We start from the raw sequence: 23,693 nt of genomic DNA on the forward strand, positions 1-23,693 counted from the left end.
ACTACTTTTTGAGGGATGTTTATCCTTACTTATGGGAGGAGTTGGTTGCTTGTGCTGAGGGGATGGCTTAGTAGGCTTCTGATGGTGGGCAGCAGTACGTGGCTTATGTTGTAAGCCCATTGCTGATGGCTTCTGAATGATTCTTGGCTCAAGTGCAGTTTTTCCCCCACAGGTACACTGACAAGCCTATGCACTCATACTTGAATCTGTGGCCTGAGTTTGTGTGGAGGCATCACACTTGGCGATTGGCTGCTTAAGGGCTGATGGAAAAGAGGTATCAAAAACAGGAGGTTGCAAAGCTTTGAAAGCTTTGCTGTAATAGGGTATGCATCTCGTGACTTTCAACTCCTGAATTTTCCTTTCCTTGTTGTACATCTCAAACTTTCTGCTCCATACTGGGTGATCCCCCGAGCAGTTTATACATTTCAGAGGAAGTGTACAAGAATTGCCTAATTTGTGAGCTGAGCCTCCACAATTTCCACATGTAGCCCTCTCATTACACCCCACAGTGGTATGGCCAAATCTTTGACATCGCATTGGGTTAGGAACAAATAGGTGAACCTTAAGAAGGATATATAGCCTGCAAGGATGTGTTCATGTAATTCTGGAGCGGTAGATGCTAGAATAAACGTGCAGATTTTTCCAATGTGCCACTGACTCTCCTCATATAGTTCTGCACTTCTGGGATGCTCACGTTTTTCTATTCTTCACATAACTCCACAAGGTCCACATCCATTATATCAGAGCAGGTAACCATGCCCTCACAGAAGTTCCATTGCAATCCCAGGAGATGCTAGGGAAACAAATGTCCACCCAGACAGAGCCCTGCATGCCTGAGCAAACCTTATGCAACAGGGAAGAGGGGGGAGAAGGGGGAGCACAGGTGCCCCAAAGGTTGCCTGCTAGATACTGTTTTACCTCAACAACCATTCACCTCATCAGCACGTAGCACACTTTGAGGTTGAGTGTTGTTGTGTTTTAGTGGTATGTATTTCCTCACAGTCCAGACGGTGAAGCCAAGGCCTCCATTCTCCAATACACACTCCAGCCACACACACCATTTGTCTCCCCAGCTCACCTGCAGGGTCCAGGTCCTTTCATTCTCTCTGCTCCCCCCCCCCCCCCCCCCCCCCCGTTCCACCCCTAAGCACAACTCTCCCAATGCCCCAATGCACAATGCTGCACCTAGCAGCCCACCATCCTGTCTCTGTCCCACATCTGTCTATACGGATTCACACAAGCAGCACTACAGTAGCTTCACCACACCACACACACACAACCTGTATCCTGCCATCTCTCCCCTCCACCACCCTACCTCTCCCTCCACACATCTTCTGTACGCCCACCACTACTCACTTCAGTAGAGAGAGCTTCTCACTGGAGTGTGGCCACACTAACTGGATATATATATACAGGGTGGTCCATTGATCATGACAGGGCCAAATATCCCACAAAATAAGTGTCAAACAAAAAAACTACAAAGAACGAAACTTGTCTAGCTTGAAGGGGGAAAGCAGATGGCGCTATGGTTGGCCCGCTAGATGGCGCTGCCATAGCTCAAACGGATATCAACCGCCCCCCCCCCCTTTTTTTTAAAAAAAAAAAAATAGGGACCCCCATTTTTTATTACATATTCACGTAGTACGTAAAGAAATATGAATGTTTTAGTTGGACCTCTTTTATCACTTTGTGATAGATGGCACTGTAATAGTCACAAACGTATAAGTATGTGGTACCACATAACATTCCGCCAGTGCGGACAGTATTTGCTTCATGGTACATTACCCGTGTTAAAATGGACCATTTACCAAATGCAGAAAAGGTCGATATCGTGTTGATGTATGGCTATTGTGATAAAAATGCCCAACGTGCGTGTGTTATGTATGCTACTCGGTATCCTGGACGACATCACCCAAGTGTCTGGACCGTTCGCCGGATAGTCACGTTATTTAAGGAAACAGGAAGTGTTCAGCCATGTGTGAAACATCAACCAAAACCTGCAACAAATGATGATGCCCAAGTAGTTGTTTTAGTTGCTGTCGCGGCTAATCCGCACATCAGTAGCAGACAAACTGCATGAGAATCGGGAATCTCAGAAATGTCGGTGTTGAGAATGCTACATCACATCGATTGCACCCATACCATATTTCTATGCACCAGGAATTGCATGGCAACGACTTTGAACGTCATGTACAGTTCTGCCACTGGGCACAAGAGATTACGGGACGATGACAGATTCTTTGCATGCGTTCTATTTAGCAACAAAGCATCATTCGCGAACAGCGGTAACATAAACCGGCATAATATGCACTATTGGGCAACGGAAAATCCACGATGGTTGCGACAAATGGAACATCAGCGATCTTGGTGGGTTAATGTATGGTGCGGCATTACGGGAGGAAGGATAATTGGCCCCCATTTTATCGATGGCAGTCTGAATGGTGCAATGTATGCTGATTTCCTACATAATGTTCTACCGATGTTACTGCAAGATATTTAACTGCATGACAGAATGGCAATGTACTTCCAACATGATGGATGTCCGGCACATAGCTCGCGTGCAGTTGAAACGGTATTGAATAACATATTTCGTGACAGGTGGATTGGTCGTCGAAGCACCATAACATGGCCTACACGTTCACCGGATCTAACGCCCCTGGACTTCTTTGTGTGGGGAAAGTTGAAGGATATTTGCTATCATGATCCACTGACAACGCCTGACAACAGGCGTCAGTGCATTGTCAATGCATGCGAACATTACGGAAGGCGAACTACTCGCTGTTGAGAGGAATGTCGTTACATGTATTGCCAAATGCATTGAGGTTGACAGACATAATTTTGAGCACTTATTGCATTAATGTGGTATTTACAGGTAATCACACTGTAACAGCATGCGTTCTCAGAAATGATAAGTTCACAAAGGTACATGTATCACATTGGAACAACCAAAATAAAATGTTCAAACGTACCTACTTTCTGTATTTTAATTTAAAAAACCTACCTGTTAGCAACTGTTCATCTAAAATAGTGAGCCATATGTTTGTGACTATTACAACGCCATCTATCACAAAGCGAAAAAAGTGGTCCAACTAAAACATTCATATTTCTTCCCTTACTACACACATATGTAATAAAAAATGGAGGTTCCTATTTACAAAAATGCAGTTGATATCCATTTGACCTATGGCAGTGCCATCTAGCACGCCAACCATAGCGCCATCTGGTTTCCCCCTTCAAGCTAGACAAGTTTCGTTCTTTGTAGTTTTTTTGTTTGACACTTATTTCGTGAGATATTTGGCCCGGTGACGATCAATGGACCACCCTGAGAGAGAGAGAGAGAGAGAGAGAGAGAGAGAGAGAGAGAGAGAGAGAGAGAGAGAGAGAGGGGGGGGGGGGGGCGGGGGAGGGGGGTTTCTTCCCTTTGTATGATGAAGGAGTTTGTCTGAAAGCTGATTAATGTCCACCAGTCTACTTTTAAATGTGCTTGCCTGCTGCTCAATGCCTCCTCTATGTGGTAAGAAGCAGTCTATCCTAATTCATATTGACCTTTATTTTCATAATGTTCTATTGGTGTGAAAAATTGGCACAGCACCTAGCTTATTTTCTCGGGCAAGTTTATGCTGCCTGCAGGTCCACCCTCTTCTGCCCAAGATAAAAGCAGTGAAAAAAGTAAGATTACAGGCACAAATTTTATGAAAACTCCTTATATGGCACATGTGAAGCAACAAAAAAATAAATAAATAAATAAATAAATAAATAAATAAAATAAAATTTAAAAAATAAAAAAATAAAATACACTATTTTATTTAAATAATGTATACAATAAATATTCTCAACATAACTGAATACTAACATTTTAGAACAAACTGTACTTATGAACTTTTAATGACAATAATATTAAATACTTACTGGTTTTGTTAGTCCTTCCAAACTATGTTTCAAAGAAACAAACATCTCATCTATCATAACTTCACCTCTTTGAATATCCTTAAAAAAAAAAAGTCATAATTGGCATTTAAGAAGCTCAGCTAATTGATTCTCAAACAACTGAAAGCAAATCATACTTACCACTGCAGACAATGAGGGACTCATGTCTAAACAATAAACTATACGGTACTTGTGAGACAGGAAAACTACTTTTGACTGTTGTGTGATGAGATATTTATAATAATGACTAGCTTCATAATTACAGTTTGGTGGGGGTTCATATGGCACGATAGATCTGACTATGAGCTCTTGCTCCTGGAAAGAGAAAAACAGCACACAATTAAGACACATTAAACATAACTGTCTAAGCGATGAGTAATTACAAGAAAATATTTTTCTATTACATCACAATACAATAACCACATAAGAGACACTTACAAGCTGTATCACATACATTATTAAGATTTGAACTACAAGTTATTAAGATCAGGTATTTTGAATGATACTGTGAAGTTAACAGAAATCAGTGACTGCCTACACTGATCAACAAGAATATTATGACCACCTACCTACTATCAATACAAATCCATCCAGGCAATAGCAGCATCACTTGGCAAGGAATGACTGCTAGTCAGACACACGTACCATGCATGTAGTATCCGCGAGAGTGCTGTCCATGTGTAGAATGGAGAAAATGCACGATCTATTCTGAGTTTGACCAACAGCAGATTTTAATGGACTGGAGGGTTGGCACGAGCATTTCGGAAGCTGCACAACTTGTCATATGTTCAAGAAGTGCTGTGGTGAGTGTCTTCAATGCATGGCAAAACCAATGTGAAACCATGTCCAGACGTTGTGGGGTTGGGTGGTCACTCCTCATTACAGATGTTGTACATTGTAGGTTGGGCAGGATGGTGAAACAGGACAGGCAGTGAACTGCAATAGAACTAGTATCACACTTTAATGTGGGGCAGAGTACAAGGGTGTCTGAACATACAGTGTACCGAACACTCCTAACGATGGGCCTCCGCAGCCGACAACCCATGCATGTGCCAATGTTAACACCATGACACTGGCAACTACAACTGAAATGGACACTTGACCATCAGCAGTGGCAGAGCATTGCATGGTCTGATGAATCCTGAAACCTTCATCACCATGCCGATGGGAGGACATGAATCCGTTGTCTTCCAGGGGAACAGCTCACTGAACCAGTACAGCGAAACAGAGAGAAGCTGGCAGCAGCTCAGTTATGCTCTGGGGCATCCATGGCCCCAGTGGAGCTCGTAAAAGGCACCATAAAGGCCAAGGAGTCTCTACACTGATTACAGACCATGTACACCCCTTCATGATGATCATGTTTCCCAATGTCAGTGGCATTCCTCAACAAGATAATGCAACATTTCACAAGGCCAGGAGTGTTTTGGAGTGGTTCGAGGAACCCAGTGGCAAGTTCCAATTGATGTGCTGGCTCCCCAACTCAACAGATCTGAACAGGATTTAACACATCTGGCATGTGATTGAATGTGGCGTCAGAGCTCATCATCCCCCCCACCCCTCCCCACAAACTTACAGGATTCAGGTGACTTATGTGTGCAGAAGTGATGCTAACTCCCTCCAGTGACCTATCAAGGCCTCATTGCTTCCATGCCACAATGTGTTGCCACTGTTATCCGTGCCAAAAGTAGACATACTGCCAATTAGCTAGGTGATCATAATGTTCTGGCTGATCAGTGTATATAAACATTACAATACAAAACCTAGCATGGCTGTGTTCTCCTCCCAACTGAATTTATTATCAAGTTGTAATCCCAGGAATTTAAGACTGTCAACCTCGTATGTATGGTTCCTTTTTTTCCCTCACTTCTTTTCCGCATGTGCACACAATGCAATTGCGGTACATGCAACTGCTGCGGTTAATAACAAGTTGTTGTCTGCCATCTTGAACTTTGACAGATTTGTGGCAAAGAAAACAATGTTCCTGTTTCCATCATAGTCTTGCTACATTTTTTACAAGTTGTCTTGTACTTTAAGCCTTGCAAACGCTTGTGTGTGATGTATCTGTTGTTATTCAACACACACTCTTAAACATTCATATTTTGCCTATGCTGTTGTTTTCTAGGGCTCTTGGTGACAGGGTTATCAGTGTCTGTGCTCAAATATCCATGAAATGGTACAGTTAACTCTCTCTCTCTCTCTCTCTCTCTCTCTCTCTCTCCATCATCTGAGACTGCATTCTCCATCTCTTATCAAAAATATCACTCAAACACATCCAAGACTGGCCTCAAACACCACAAACAAAACATCTGGACTACTTATTTTAGAACATATTTTGAAAATTATAGCTTTGCAATGCTAAATGCAATATATTTGAAGAAGTGTCATGCAATATTTAAACCTGGTTCACCATCTCCTACAAATGCTTCATAATACTTTATACATAGGAAATGTAGAACATATCTTACTGACTCATGTTTCTACACAAAAAACTAAGTATTGTTCTTAGGCCGATATTACACTATCAGATTTCTTTGTCAAAGATTTGATCAAAGATGTGATCAAATATTCCATCAAATATATTTGACAAAGATCTTTGATGTAGCGCTAGAAGGGGTATTACACTGTCATCAAATTTTTCGTCAAAGTTCAAGATGGCAGACAACAACTTGTTATTAACCGCAGCAGTTGCATGTACCACAATTGCATTGTGTGCACATGCGGAAAAGAAGTGGGGGGAAAAAAAGGAACCATACATACGAGGTTGACAGTCTTAAATTCCTGGGATTACAACTTGATAATAAATTCAATTGGGAGGAGCACACCACAGAACTGCAGAAACGCCTTAACAAATCTGTATTTGCAATTCAAGTGTTAGCAGACATAAGCAACATAAAAATGAAAAAGCTTGCATACTTTGCCTACTTTCATTCCATAATGTCATATGGTATAATATTTTGGGGTAAATCTTCAAGTCAAACAAAAGTTTTCAGAGTCCAAAAGCGTGTAATACATATTATTTGTGGAGTAAATTCACAGACGTCCTGCAGAAACCTTTTCAAAGAACTGGGCATATTAACTACTGCCTCTCAGTATTACTCCTTAATGATTTTTGTCCTAAATAATATATCTCTTTTTCCAACAAACAACTCAGTTCATACATACAATACCAGGAACAAAAATGATCTGCACGAGGACTTAAAAGCACTTACTTTAGTCCAAAAAGGGGTCCACTACACAGGAACACTCATCTTCAATAATTTTCCAGCAAACATAAAAAATTTAGTTACAAATAAAGATCAGTTTAAAAGGAGCCTGAAAGACTTACTAGTGGCCAACTCCTTCTACACCATTGATGAAGTTTTTAATAGAAACAAATGATGTATTGTATTTATTCATACTATTAGTATTGTTATTTCAGCTTTAAAAAAAATTGACATGTTCCACATCCACGAGGATCTCCTCAGCATGGATCTATGGAACGAAAAACTAATCTAATCTGGGTGAAGCCGTGGGTTTTACGACACGATAAAAGCATTCAACAAAACTTGTTACCTGAGTTTACAGTGGAAGATGTCAAGTCGTACATCAATTACTTAAGAATGGATGAGTATACATTTCTGTATGTGCTCAGTGAAGTGTATCCTCATATCACAAAGCACAATATTCACTTAAGAACTGCTACATCTTCAGAAGGCAGGCTTACTCCGATTCCTTGCTACAGGAGAGGATTATGTTAGGTTAGGTTAGGTTAGGTTAGGTTAGGTCAGGTCAGGTCAGGTCAGGTCTCTAATCTTCTTAATCTATTTTTGTACTCAAGGTGCCTCATCAGCTTCATACATCTCTATTAATTTTGTAGTTGTCAGCACACACCAATTGTATTTACCGGCAATGTTTATAAAAACACTACAGATGACAGAACGCTGCAGCGATGCTAGCTCTCCATGTGGTAACATGTCACATTGCAGTGAACAGAAGACAAGTGATTTCTTTGATCGAATCTACAGCGAGGCCCTAGATTTGATCAAATATTGGACGACATTTGACAAAGTTCCTCTTACACCATCAAATATCTTTGACAAAGATTTTTGACAAAGATATTTGACAAAGAAATTTGATAGTGTAATACCGGCCTTAGGCATAATCCACCATATGACATTATATTTTGAAACAATCAGTCACATAAGAGCAACATCAGAATTGAAACGCCATCAGGTTTTTTCTTTTCAGTACACGTTTCCTGTCTGAATTTTACTGACATCATTATACACTTTCCAAAAAGATGCTGTTTCTGTGTGTGTGTGTGTGGGGGGGGGGGGGCGGGGGGGGGGGGGGGGCGCACTACATTTTAACTGTACATCACACAATGCAATAATACGTTTCGAGAGATGATGCTCTCAAAACATGTTGTCCTATTGTGTGAAATACAGTTGAGGTAACTGAATGCTGTCAGTTTACTGATAAACTATAACAACCAGTACCTCACATCTGAGCAATGGACATTATTCAAATATCATGTGTGATTTTAAGTAAGTGGTTTCTCTGTCAGTTCAGGGAAAGATCTGGATAAGGAACCATTTCCTAACTGTACAAGAAACTGGGAAAAGACAGACTTTTCTTCCCTCTACATTTCTAGTTTCTTGATTTAGAAAATGACTGTTTTGGTTATGCCCATGCTACACAAGCGAAAGAATAGTTTTCTTCAACCATCTAAATTACTATCTCTCGAAAGTATAATTATTTGATCTGATTTATTCACTTTTATTTCACTGTCACTGCAATTCACCACCTCAAACTTAAAGCAGCAATGGATGACCACCAAAGACATAAGGAGATAAAAAAGTAATGCACAACACTAAGAGGCAATATACAAAGTGTCGTCATGAATTACAGATAGTTCACAATCCAGGAACTTGGTGGTACACTATTGCAGAAATCCTTTCTCATGCAATCTATATTGCTTCCAGCAGAGGTCACAAACTGCAGTGGCAGCAATTAACTTTCACACACAGCAAAACCCACATCAGCCACTGCCTGTTTAACCAGCTGCTGTTATCAATGTCTTTCTCAGGTTCTGTTAACATGATTTAAAAAATGTTTATAATAAAATATGGAGACGTCGAAAGAATCATTGCTTTTATGTTGTAATTTCATGTACTGGCATGTTCCATGACCTTGGAGGTTTGTTCCTCAATTTGGTTCTATAGAACTAGATGCATAAATAAATAAATTAATAAAGCTGACGAAAGATATTCCTGTGAGATACCTCTTACATGGGAAAGATTTTTGTATAGTTATCTCAAGTTGGGTAAAATTATCCAGAGCAGAAAGATACTCTCAGGTCCATAATGCAAACAACTCAAAAAACTTGTTTTCAGAATCCACAGAGCAGCTACTGAACACCTGCTCAAGAAAGAGCACTGCAGAAAAACTATGTTGAGATCAGTGATTTTTTTATTGGTTTTAGGGAAGGAACCAGGTTAGCTTCCCTACAGGAGGTGGGATACTGTCCTCGTAAACATCTCTTGTTAAGGAGTTCACGGGAGATTTCTTTTGATTAAAGATCCCATTGTTTTACCACACAGTGAATGCTTTTGGAATTGGTGGCTGCATTAAACACTTCAGAGGAAAAGGGATAGTTACACGTCTATATGTTAGTGGACTCAAAAGCCTCCTCTTCTCTGTGGCTTCCTGGTTATGTGGAAATATGGGAGGGGGTCTCATTTTGCACAAGACGTTATATTACAAAAACATTCTGCCATTTTTATTGATATAATGTGTGGAAATTTGATCCAAACTTGACTTCATTGTATGGCAGTTTCTTTACTCGGACCTTTCCTTCCATAAATCATTCTGTTAGTCTTCAATAGTCTTGTGCCCAAACTGTAATGATGAATTAAACTCAGAACTATTTCCATGATCTTTTCATACTGTATTTGTAAACCAACACTTAACCTTTACTATGTGAAGTGTGTCATGGACGTGAACCTTTGCACTGTCACCCACCTGCTCCTGACCATTAAGTGACATTTCAGCGATGATGCCATAAGAGACAAAGCACTAGCCCAGACTGGGGAAGAATGTGGAAGGAAATCGACAATATCATCTTTGAAGAAACCCTCTTGGCATCTGCCTTCAAAATGATTCCAAAAACTACGGAAAACTTAAATCTGGATGGATGGACAGGAAACTGAACCCCAGCTCTCCTAAATGTGAATCCAGTGTATTAATCACTACCACCTCACTTGATCATTTTATGGAAACCCCACAATAATGTATGGAAACTTAAGTCCATTTAAATAGAGCCTCACATGTCTGAGTGCGCTTTGAAAACTGGAATGCAAATAGTAGCTTGGGATTGCTGGCTATAAACTGTGTCATCTCAATAACCATACGCAAGTATCACATCTTGTAACTGAAGTACTTTTGCAGACGTTTGTGACATCTTCACAATTCGAGCAGTTAGATGACGTATAGTTTTCAACTGTCATACCTGCTGATTGAATGTCAAAAACAGCACCATTGATCAGCCACCAGTCCCTGTCACTGTACAGTATTTGACTTCATTGAAGGAGTCACAGGACAACATACTGATATGACTAACAGTCATTTACTGCCAGGATGTCTCAGCATATGCAGACCACCAGAGATAGCATCTTGGCACTTGTACAGTATGATGGTTTCAGTGCGCTGTCACAATGAAGGGATCCAGTTCAAGCAGAATCACTCACCTGTTCACATTGAGTCAAATCGTTCAGCAATGGTTTTCACAACAAGCTGATGTCAACTTGATCAACTGGCCTCATGGAGTACTGGACTTTAATCCCACTGAAAATGTGTGGAGCAAACTGAAGTGGTAAATGAACTTACATTGGCAGACATTGGCCCCTGGACCAAGTGTTAGTTATATGAGCGAATCTCACAGACGATAAGACTTATTTCCAGATGCCAACTGCTGCCATGCCTTGACAAATGAGGCAGGTAACTGATGGACCTCATCCCAGTCTCATCCCTAATGGGAAACTTCCCTCATCTCACATTACCCCACTTTGTATTAAATACCTGATACAAATGCATGTTTGTTAACTGGAAATTTAAATGAAATCATTACATTTCACATTTTATTTATTGGATTCATGCTACGTAACACTTAAAAAACTTAACTCGACTTGAACAGGCCATGAAGGCCCGACAGTACCGACCGGCCACTGTGTCATCCTCTGCCCACAGGCGTCACTGGATGCGGATATGGAGGAGGATGTGGTCAGCACACCGCTCTCCTGGCTGTAGATCAGTTTACGAGACTGGAGCCACTACTACTCAATCAAGTAGCCCCTCAGTTTGCCTCACGAGGGCTGAGTGCGCCCCGCTCACCAACGGTGCTCGGCAGACCAGATGGTCACCCATCCAAGTGTTAGCCCAGCCACACAGTGCTTCACTTTGATGATCTGACAGGAACCAGTGTTACCATTCCAGCAAAGCTGTTGGACTACTTAACACTTATTACATCTAAATTTGAAAAAAGCAGCAACAAATCAATTTGAACTGAAACAGAAATGGTCTCCTAGTATGAGACAGTCAGAGAAAAATATAATATTGACCAATATCAAAACAGGCAAACCCTAAAATAATAATATTTCCTTCCTAAATGCCTCTTCAACATTTTCTGTTTTTATTTTGCAAAAGAAGGGCAGCCAGGGAATGCCATAGCTCTTTTTCCAATTATCATTCCTCAGGAGCCCAGGGATAGCATCCCATGCATGCACTGTGCCTATTTCTCTATGTTAGTCTTCAGAGAAACAATCATTGCAGAATACGCATTCAGTGTCTTCTTCTTCAGATTGCACAACCAAAGGATTTCTCTCAAATAAATCTATATCAAACTGAGAATCACTTCTGTCTCCTACGATTCCACTACACCTTTCATCTCTTTGAACTGTTTCAAATGTTCCCTTTATGGAGATGATTTAACAGGTTCAGAACATGCTGACCTTACTACATTAAATTGGTCTTGATGTGTCTTGGTGATTATGGGAGCTGACCGGATGCCAACTGGACTCACATTTACTTCATTATTTGCATCTTGTATGTCAAACTCCTGGTATAATGCAAAGTTATTGTATATTTCCGTTGCATGTAAAGAGTCCCATTTTCCATTATCACTGCTTTCAAGTGTGCCACTCCAAATAACATCATAATCAAAATTGAGGTTGCTATTTGACATTGGTTATTTTCTCACCAGGTTTCTATTTCTTGGGGATAATATACTGTAAACAGACCCCATGAATTTCACACAAGACACTGTATTTTATGCATGGATAAAGAGATAAACAGATGTGTGGTCATATTTTCTCTTGTTTTGTCTCTCAGAGAAATGTAATATGAATCCCATCACTCATTAGCAAAGCAGAATCATCACCAGATGGCTTCCTGAAGTTCACAAAATTGTCAAACCACTTACTACAGACATTAGTCTGCATCTTGCTAATAAGCCATCTTATGCTAGAAACCTAGCCCCATAGTTACACTGCTCAGTTCGAAGGACAATACATTATGGTAAACGAAAGAATACTTTGTGAAGAATATAAACATATGAAGATCATCGCAACAGCTATTCAACTTTAGATATTAAAGCCCTAAAAGCACGTACACTCAAAAAACTCAAAATTCAACACTTTTAAAATAATGGATTCTCAACAATATCCAGCTCCGTAATTATCTTATTGTCACTGCCCTACAAGCACTCTGGCAGTGTTAGAACTAAGTTCTGGTATCACACAATGAAGCTGAGCACTTACTGTGATCATAATCTACCTTCCTCACATAGACAAACTCACCTGTATTGGGCTCCTTTCCTCTATATTCACACTTATTTTCAGTAGTGATAATATCCTTTGGGCACATTAAAAACAATGTCAAATCAGAGCATAAACAGTTATTTTCCCAAATTAAATACTAATTGCAGTAAGGCAAAGCGTAGTGCATTCCATCTGGTGTCTGTAGTTTCATACTTGCAGACCACGACATTACTGAGTTCTACTTTCCTCGAAAATTACAGAGGAATGAATCCTACTTTTCTGTTGGAAAACAATACTCTACTCTTGTCCTGCCAATTAGAAGAATATGCAATTTCGTACCTGCGTATCTCTTCTGTATCATTATACACATCCAACAGGGTTTTAATAAATATTGTCCAACAGAACTTAAACATCTTACTCAAAACCATCATGCTGAGTAGTTGAACTTATTTTTCCCAACATATCTGTAATTTCACTTTCAGACTAAAATATATGAGTTCATACTTAAACATCTTTCTTACTCAATTTCATCTTAATGGTTTGTTCTGCTGCATCTGCTTTCCTGTTCTGTCTGCTGCTTCTGAGAAGTTTTATGCATACAGACAAAACTTTCTCTTTGACAACTTAATTTTGGCCTGACTGTTTTCAAAATTGAGAATGATAATGAATTTTAGTGTGCCCAAATAAAAGGGCAAAAATATTGCTGTTGAACTTGGCACTTACATTTGAGTGCATAATTTGATAAAAGTACATCATTACCAGTTTCACACTGCCTCTAGTGTTGTTGATCAAATCATTACATTTTTCACGATCACTATCGATATCCTATGCTTCCATGTGTAATATTTAATTGGTATTCATTTCTAATTCTGTGTATAGTATGTCTCATCAGTATGATAATATGTTGTTGTTAATAATGCAACATGGGTATTAACGACGTGAAAGCATTTCCACAAATTGTGACATGGCTGTAGTTGCCAAGAATACCTGATGTGGGACTTAGTCATTTTCTGTACAGTTTTGCTTTGTCGACTGTACCTAAGGAGTCCTAGATACACAATAAGTACTACCTTCCCCTTTTCAAGTTTATGCCAATCACAGTAAGAGTGCATAATATGAATAACTCTGTATGAAAAAATTGTTCTCTGCACAAACTCACTCGATGTGAAAATTCAACTCTGTAGTGGAAATATCTTTGAGTTATTATGGATCACATTAAAATGGGAACAATTCAAATCTTACTTAAGCATCTGTTGTAATATGTTGCAGCTGCAAATACTAACAAATGCCTTTTTAAAACCGAAGAAAATCTTTATCATTGAAACATTATCTGCAACTGATAAGATTTCTGGGCTCAAACATCTGCATTAACTGGGAATTGTCACCTGTACTTACGTTTTTCCATATCTAGATGGTGAATATATGGCTGTGGTAACTACTTGAAGAGATGCATTTCTTCCAAAGGTTCAGCACAGAAATCATAAGGAGCTGCCTCCACGAGGTGCTGCTATTCTGACCACTTGCTATCAAAATACATTGTAAGGATGGTTATAAATTGAAGACACAGATGTAACTGAATACTACACTGAACCTGATATGCTTCTGGGGATAAGCAATATACCACATTCTAATTCCAACATGGCTCATATCTCATGCATGTTCACTAACCTGTGGCATTCTTCACTATGTATGCATTACCATCTTCTGACAGTGTACGAAATTTTATGGATAACCTCTTTAAGTTAGCCACTGAATACCAGTTATTGTTCAGACTTGACACATTAAAGATTTTCTCAGTAATATCTGCATCCTTGCTCTGCAAGCCATTTTATGGTGTTTTGTGGAGTGTATTTCATGCGTAACTATTACTTTGTCACCTTCCTTCACATGGGAAGAACAACTGTCAATTAACCTCCACATGAATTTCTTTAATTTCACTACCTTTCTTATTTTGTAAGATGTACAAGGGAGGTAGTAATGTGTTGTTTGATTCGTCTGAGAGAGTTCATTCTGGGAATTTGAACAGAAAACCTCTCCATGATGAACAACTGCCGCTGTAGTTGGCTGATCTGTCTCTCTGATTTTTCACTTTAACTTTGAAAGGTGCTGCTCTTCTTTGCATGTTTTCTATGTCCCTATTAATCTTACGTGATAAGGATTGTAGACCTATTAGCTGTGTTCAGTAATCAATTAAATTAGTATTTGTAAGCTATCTTTGTAAGTAGATTACATTTCCTCAGGTATCTTTTAGGGTGGCGTGGGGGTAGCATCAGGTTGAGAGAGAGAGAGAGAGAGAGAGAGAGAGAGAGAGAGAGAGAGAGAGAGAGAGAGAGGGGGGGGGGGTGAGGGGGGGGGCAGGAGAGTGGAAGAGTGGGTGAGGGTGGGTAGCAGGTTTGCCGGCTACGAATGCAGGAGGGAAGGGTGGCAAAGACACGAGCTAGGCAGGTACTGGAGGCAGTGGGATGTGGTGCACAATAAAGGTGACATGGAGACATAGATTTGGAGGAGGTGACAGCACAAACAAAGTGGAAATTGGTGGGTGGAGTGTGTGGGGACAGTGGGTTACTGGAGCCTGAAGCCAGAAGGGTTACAGGACCAACAGATATGTTTCAAGGATAATTCCCACCTGCATAGTTCAGAAAATCTCATGGCAAAGAGAAAGATCCAGATGGACCAGGTTGTGAAGCAGCCATTGAAATCGAGCATGTAGTGCTCAGCTAAATACTGTGCCACTGGGTTGTCAACTTTGTTCTTGGCCACAGTTTGGTGATGGCCACTCATTCTGGTGGACTGGTAGTTGGTTGTCATCGTGACATAAAAGGCTGTGCACTAGTTGTAACTGAGTTGGTATATGACATGGCTGCTTTCACAAGTGAGTGCATGATGTGATAGTTGACAAGAGTGGAATTTATGTTGATATAAGATGTGAATGACACTCGCCTGGCTGATCCCACATTCTTTGGCAGTATGTCTTGCACCACCATATGGACTGATAGGCTTCTTAGTGTGCCCTGTCAGTTGCAGTCTTTGTCCCCTGGTTGATTCTGAAGCTGCCTGTTCGTACTTCTGAGCAAATAATCTGTGTAAGTTTCTGGCTTTCAGGACAGACACCCATATACCACCATACAGTTTCGGCAGCATTTATTTGATTGATAAAAGTAAAATGCCTAACTTCTCCTCACTGGTGTACATGTATGCACGCAAGCAATGTTGAAGCAGAAATGACCTGCTGATAGATGACAGTTCCAGCAAGTTCTGCTGTGCAGATCAGTACGCAACTGAGAGGCTTGATACGATGATGTACCCTGGCATGAATGTGTTTACAATGCAACAAATGAATCCAGCTGACTTGCTCTTCAATTTTAAAACACTTCTCAGATTCTTTTGCAAAGAACCTCAAAATTAACAAATATTATATCACTGTACTCTTCTTTTCAAGTGCTTTTGAATGCTACTAAGAAAATATATCATTCTATTTAAAAAAACTATGCTTGCTTCAATACCTCGATCCATACAAGAGTTAAGGCACTACTATTATACCAGGTGTACCGGTACGAAATGAGCATTAAAATACAAATGTGTCAATAGGGAACATTTGTTGTGAACGAGCCATAATTTTTTTTTTGTTTGGGTGGTATGACATCTGTCAAAGATATTTAGTATATATCAAGTCATGGAACAAACATCACCACATGTTTTCATAGTGATAACAATGTTGAATTTTGTACCAGAAAGTGATGATTTGCGGAAAGCATTAATTTTTTGTTTTTATTTGAAAAAAAGTGCTGCAGAGTCGCATTGAATACTTGTCGATCCATATGGTGATCATGCTCTATCAGAAGCAACATGCAAAAGATGGTTTCAATGGTTCAGAAATAATGATTTTGATGTAAGAAATGAAGAATGTGGAAGACCACCAAAAAAGTTCGAAGACGCCAAATTGCAAGCAATATTGAATGAAGATGATACTTTGAGTCAGAAGCAAATAGCAGCAATGCTAAATGTTGCACAACAAACAATTTCTGACTGTTTAAAAGCTATGGAAAAGATCCAAAAGTGTATAAAATGGGTGCCACATGAATTGAATGAAAGACAGATGGAAAACCAAAAAACTATATGTCAAATTTTGCTTGAAAGACATGAAAGAAAATCAATTTTGCATCGAATTGTTACTGGCGATGAAAAATGGATTTATTTTAAGAATCCTAAACGGGAAAAATCATGGGTTAATCCAGGACAACCATCAACATCAATTGCAAAACCAGATCGATTCGGCAAGAAGACAATGCTCTGTGTTTGGTGGGATCAGAAAGGTGTGGTGTATCATGAGCTTCTAAAACCCGGTGAAACTGTGAGTAATAATCGCTACAGACAACAAATGATCAATTTGAACTATGCACTGACCGAAAAAAGACCAGACTGGGCCAGAAGACATGGCAAAGTAATTTTTTTGCATGACAATGCACCTGCACACAAAGCGAAACTGGTTCAGGATACGATCAAAACACTTGGCTGGGAGCTGCTACCCCACCCGCCGTATTCACCAGACTTGGCCCCTTCCAACTGCCATTTGTTTTCATCAATGGGACACGCATTGGCTGAGGAACACTTCCATTCCTACGAAGAAGTAGAAAATTGGGTGTCTGATTGGTTTGCTTCAAAAGACGAACATTTCTATTGGCGTGGTATCCACAAATTGCCAGAAAGGTGGTCAAAATGTATAGAAAGCAATGGTCAGTACTTTGAATAAAATGTTTTTACTTTCCAATTCAAAATTAGTGTTTCATTTTCACAAAAAAACGCTCATTTCATACCGGTACACCTAGTATACCAAAGTATATACCACACACGATGTTTCACTTATTGCTTGGGTGTCCTGGCCTTCTCATCAGCATTGTTAATTATCCCTGGTTCTTTATTTGACAACTGTGTCCTTTATTTAATATACAAGGTGAAGTGAAATTCGCGCACTTGGGCTTTGCAGTGCGACTCCTCACATACCAGCGATTAAAAAAAATGTCTCTCACAGAATTTCATCCAGCAGAAAAACGATGTTAAAGAGTGGCAATCTGGCAACACTCTAACCACATGTTTGTCAACTACCTCAGTCAGCATTTATTAGTCGTGCTGTAGAGCTGGTGGAGTGGATAGAGTTTTGAGTTAGCATGCAGGAGGTCGGTGGTTTGAACCTGGGTTGAGGCATATGTTTTTTATTCAGTAAATGTAGTAGAGGTGGTGCAGTATCTGGCATCTTAATGGTCAATGGTGATTGCAGTGGGTCCTATAGAAAACATTTGCACTTGCATACTACATTGGTAGAAATAGAAGATTCGTCAGCTTCGAAAGAAGTCCTTACCATGTTATGAGCGTGAACTTTTTGGTGCCACTTCATCTAGTAGATGCAAAACCTGTTTTCTTTGTACCCTCCTCCAATGGTCCCATAGATTAGTACCAAATGTTATTCTTGCCTTGATCAGGTCCATTACATTTCTTTGGCACCTTATTTGCCCAGTAGTACTAGCAACATGCTTTGAAAATAATGTCCAAACTCAGTTACTGTTCGTATGTGTTATCACCATGGCCCCACTAATTTTGCCTTTCAACATTGAGTCTGGTAATCGCATGCTGGTTAGTACATATCTCAAAGTATTACTATTAATATTATTATTCTATTGATGGGATTATGGAAACATCATGTGCATTACCATTAGAGTAACAGTGTAATTCATAACTGAACATTTCAAAATTAGCGGGATCAGGATGAATCATGCAGAACAATATGTATCAGAGGGGTAATGGGCATTATGTGGAACAGCACACAGGACTGATGGAATGTTTATACTGTGTGCGCTGTCCACCAGACAGAGACTAGTTGCGAGCAGAGCAATGTGCCCGTGACAGACCCCAATGTAAATGTGTACACGTATCAAATTTTCCCGTAGTAATCCTCTAAACCAGTGTGGCAGATGTATGACACACACAAACGATGAATATGCTTCTGGTCCTTGGTGCATCTGATAACCTGGCTGGTGTTGCCATTCATGAATATGCTGCTAGATATCCTCGTTGAGGCCATCCAGATAAAAATGTGTTTTGTCGTCTGGAGCTGCGCCTTTGGCAGTCAGATTCCCTCCTTCTACCATCGAGTGACAGGGGTTGTCCACAGACTTGCCATACTCCAGCTACTGAGGAAGCTATTCTGGAGGTCATACACCAAGAACCTCAGCGAAGTACACGTAGCATAGAAGGCAGCTGCGTGTCTCGCAACACACGGTCATTAACGTGCTGCACGAGCATGGGCTGCACCCCTATCATTATGCTTTCATGCAACACCTGTATCCTGAAGATCGCCATCAGCGGATTCAATTCTGTGAATGGCTCAAACAACAACAGGAAGCCAATGATGACTTCGTGAACACCATAATATGGTCGTATGAAGCAGCATTCACTCATGAGAGTGTCTTTAATATGCACAATGCCCACCATTGCTGTGAGGTTAACCCGCACATCACCCGCGACCGTGGATATCAAGTTTCCTTTGGTATCAACATCTGGGCCGGAATATTGGGTGACAGGTGTTTGGGCCCCTACATGTTGCCTAAACGGTTGACTGTACGAAGGTATCATGCATTCCTCTCAAAATATCTGCCTGATGCACTGGAAGATGTTCCCCTAAATGTTCTGCAGAGGACATGGTTCCAACATGATGGTGCACCTCCACACTCTGGAACTGTTGTGCGACAGTACTTGGACAGAAAATTTCCGGGGAAATGGCTCGGACGTGGAGGTCCAGTTGTATGACCACCGCGTTCACCTGACCTAAATCCTCTGGATTTCTTCCTATGGGGACACCTGAAGGAACATGTGTACTCTACTCTGCTGATGAGTGTGGAAGAATTGGTAGCATGTGTTCATGCTGTTCTTGTTACTGTGGACGCAGCTTTGCTGCAAAGGGTCCAGAGCTGTATGATCTGGCAGGCTGCACAATGTTTGGACATGCAGGGAAGTCACTTTGAGCATCTGTTGTTCTGAGGACAATGTATTCTGTTGTGGATGTCATGTGGTCATTAATATGGACATTATTATTGTCACTGGTTGCTCATGTGTGACATCTGAGCACTCATATTACATGTAATATAAATGACAAGAGGATGTTGTGTTATTGTATTGTGCTATCATCTTTAGCATCTCTAAATTTATATTGTTTTTGTTGTTATTCTGTCCTATGACAGGTCATTTGTTTCAACTCATTCGTCTAACCACATATTTGTTATGTTCATCATTACAAAATGTTGTCAATTTAGTACACATGTGACCTAAGAAATGGTGTATATTACAGTATGAAATGTCAGAATGAAATTAGCAAATTTAAAAAAATGCTTCCCAACCCAAAACTCTATCCACTGCAGCAACTATACAGCACGAATAAATATGTGCTGACAGAGGTAGTTACCAGACATGTAGTTACAGTGTTGCCAGATTGCCACTCTTTAACATCCTTTTTCTGCCGTATGCACTCGCCAGATGAAATTTTGTGAGAGATATGTTTTTATCGCTGGCATGTGAGTAGGTGTGCTGCGAAGCCCAAGTGTACGAATTTCGCTTCACCCTGTATATATGGAGAATGGTATGATGAAAGTCACATGAAAAAAAAAAGAGATCATGTGACAAAAAGGACAGACACAGCTATAGCTGTGCATTCTAATGAACAGTGCAGCATAAACTAGTAAAAAAGCTTGTATCACTCACAGACATATTCAAGCATGGTACCCGTTAATGTTCCGATACTGTTTGGGTAATAACATCAGAAGTTACGGTAAAGCAAAAGTCTAGCTATCATGAGCTTGAATGATTATTTATTGCAGCCGCTGAGAGACACACTGGCACTACTGTACTGCCCAATGTTTTGAGAAACCCAATACTGGGTAATGCAGAAAAAAGCTCTAAGGTCTTTTGTAACTGATTTGACTGCTGGCTGGTTAAAATGTCTATACTCCATTTGGAAAGTAGAAGATTTATATCTTTCTGGTGTACACCTAAACAGCTGATATTAAAGTTTTCTGAGTATTGTACCAGATCCAGAGGAAGGCTGCTGTAACCATGGCCGAAATGTTGGTTTTTTCCAATAAAGTTTTTTACATTATGACACAGTATGATACTGAGAAAACTTTTATGTCAACTGACAATGGCCACAGAAGCACACGCAATTAGATATCTAAACAGTCACGTTGTGGCAGTGGAAGGAGAAGCACACTTCTGTTCCTTTCCAAATTTCTGTACAAAGCCAAACACTAGTAGAAGAGACAATGTGATTGTTAAAGGAAATGGTTTCAGCACCTGCAGTTAAAACATAGAGTTTTAAACTGAAACATAAGATTGTTTGGATACTGTGCCGGTAATGAACACAGTAGAGTGTATGAGAACACTATGGAGCCACCAAGGCATGGTATACCTTAGCTAACATCAAACATAAAAGAAAGTAAACTGTCAATGCTCAAACATTAATTATAATAAATGTTTAGTACTAAATGAGCTAATGCAAGTGACAGTACTTGATGTGTATTGAGAGAAAAAAAAAGGGTGTTTCTATTGGGTACTGCTGTCAGTTGTCCATTTTGGGCTATGAACTGTTTCGTGGAAAGATTATGAGCTCAAGAAAGTGGTAGGTTTAATGTACAAATGTCAGATTTTACTTGATTCATTAACCTGATTGGTCAGTTGAACCTATCAGTACTGGGCAGCACCTCTGACCCTTGACAACATGATGATATGGCATGCGACATCATACAAGTGCAAACAGAGATAGGACAGAACAATAACGGTATTTATTTTCTTCTATACTATGGAGATTGACTGATCTATAGAGAAGCTCAAAGTCTAGGTAGGCTTGAATGCGACAGTTTGATTGTGAGCTGTCAAAGCTAACGAATATGAATACACTGTTTTGGTTGTGATTACATTCTGATCCATGGCATATACTAAGTGAGAAGTCTAGAAGGTGGGTCTAGTTCAGAAATAGTTAGGCCAATAAATGTCATGTCATGAAAATAGCAGAAATTCTTGTTATGGAATTGATTTTATAAGCATATTGGATACCAATGAGTCTGTTTGTGTCACATTTTGATGATGTCATGGGTCAAGGTAAACTGGTGGCATAAGTAAGGTCATTATTTCGGACTTCACATCGAACTGGCTCATTACATCACACACACAGTGAAAACGCAGAATATGTAACAGCCTAAAATTAACAAATCAAATTGTCATGTGTTATCCTTATAGTGTTCATATCTCTGCACTGCTACTATCAGAACAGGTCCTAGTTTATGGTGAGAATGGAACAACGAGAAAAATTGTGTACAGGAAGATGTTGTAATGACAGTGAAGAACCAGTAGTATTCTCAGTGCAACCATCAAAGGGTATTATTGGCTGGGATAGTAAGTGGTAACTACATGAAATACTGCTCCTAACAAACAATTCCCCAGTTGCAGCAGCAATACATAATGACCACTAGTCTACTGTCACTTATAAATTTGAGATTAGGCAAACCAATTCATACCGTTGTAATAAACTCTTTAAAATATGAAATGTGATAAATTTAGAAAAAACATAGGGAAATTCGTGTATGTTGTTTTTGGTGTATGTGTGTTAAAAAACGAAGAAAAGGGATCATAAGTCTACGCAGTCGTGAAATCTAATTCGTCTACTGTGTTATCCGATAATGCAGACCTATGACTTATACCACATTACCTTACGCAAAACTTCACACGCTTCTGAACGGTTTACCGTTTACTGCAACATAAAATACTTCACTTACTTCAGTCTGCGTTTCTTCGATGGAAACTGTTTTGTTTAGATGTTCCAGTAACCATTCTGTTCTAGAACTTAGGGATACATGACAGCCTTCCTTCATTATCAAGTAAACACATCCTGCTTCCAGTATCCCACCAGCCTACAAAAATTTTAAATACCATGGATTTTTAGTGATAATTTGATATTAAACTTAACAAGTGGTTGCAAATTAACAAACTGCGAATAATGTCACACCTTAATTTCCTCTCTCTGACAGTTCTCTGTATCCATTTCAGTCACACATATAACACTAGTCTCCATCTCTTAATATATTTCGGCGATTTTTTGCCGGCAAAACAACTGTCTTTCAATTTGTATTGTTTTCGTACATCTTAACCTAAAACAAATGTTCCACACTAGGTCATTTCTGTTTTGTTTCCAATGTAACCAATATTTGAATAATAAATAATAGTGATAGTACACCCGGTTTTTGATAGCTCCAATAGAGTTTTTCCTGTAAAATAGGCAATCAAATTGTAAGTACTAATTATACAACTAAGGCCAGTGAAATCAGTGCTTTCAAAGCATAAAAGAAATTTCAAAATGTGACTTTCGTTCACAACTGTTGGTATTTTTCGTAGTTCGATGCACTGGAAACAAATTTATAATAGAGCTGTCATGCGTTTTGTGTGTTTGACAGTTGACATACAGTTGAGATAACAGAATGTGTTGTGAGTATAACGGAATAGACTTGTGTTTATTTTCGGGTTATGTTGTCCTGTATTCATGGTTTTTGTAGGTTATTGAGTGAGTACATGACATTAACCGGCATAACGTTCGTTCTTGCTTTGAGGCTTGATTATCAGGAAACTGATACCGGTTGTGTATCGTAATGAACCTTCATTTGCCATTTGATTCCTGGTTATTTCTTACAGTGCCTTTGCAGGTTGTTTACGGGATATCTAATTTCTGTTTATAGTTTAGCCATGATCATTTTATGACACATAATACCAATTGCAAATGAATTTGCGACTCGAAAATATGTTCTCTGCTCCACATTCGCAACAGTTTCTCACTAGTGACCCATTAGTAACACGTAACAACTTAGATGTTTTCTTTTTGTAAAATTATTCCCCCACAAATGTTTTCCAGTGTGTATTTGCATTCAGATTTTGTACCCG

At 39.7% G+C, this 23,693-nt stretch overlaps 1 protein-coding gene across 1 annotated transcript in view; it reads right to left on the reverse strand.

Moving 5' to 3' along the window:
- LOC126471205 (KICSTOR complex protein SZT2-like) overlaps positions 1-22,914 on the reverse strand; it is a 199,769-nt gene extending 176,855 nt beyond the window's left edge. Inside the window, exons 1-4 of the mRNA XM_050099319.1 lie at positions 22,768-22,914; positions 22,538-22,672; positions 4,069-4,242; positions 3,910-3,987 (exon numbers count right to left, since the gene is read on the reverse strand). Coding sequence (XP_049955276.1) covers positions 3,910-3,987; positions 4,069-4,242; positions 22,538-22,672; positions 22,768-22,833 — 453 coding nt within the window. The 5' untranslated portion in view covers positions 22,834-22,914. The remainder of the gene's footprint in view (positions 1-3,909; positions 3,988-4,068; positions 4,243-22,537; positions 22,673-22,767) is intronic.
- Between the last annotated feature and the right edge of the window lie 779 nt (positions 22,915-23,693).

Source organism: Schistocerca serialis, chromosome 3, assembly GCF_023864345.2.
Source record: "Schistocerca serialis cubense isolate TAMUIC-IGC-003099 chromosome 3, iqSchSeri2.2, whole genome shotgun sequence".
NCBI classification, from domain to species: Eukaryota; Metazoa; Arthropoda; class Insecta; order Orthoptera; family Acrididae; genus Schistocerca; species Schistocerca serialis.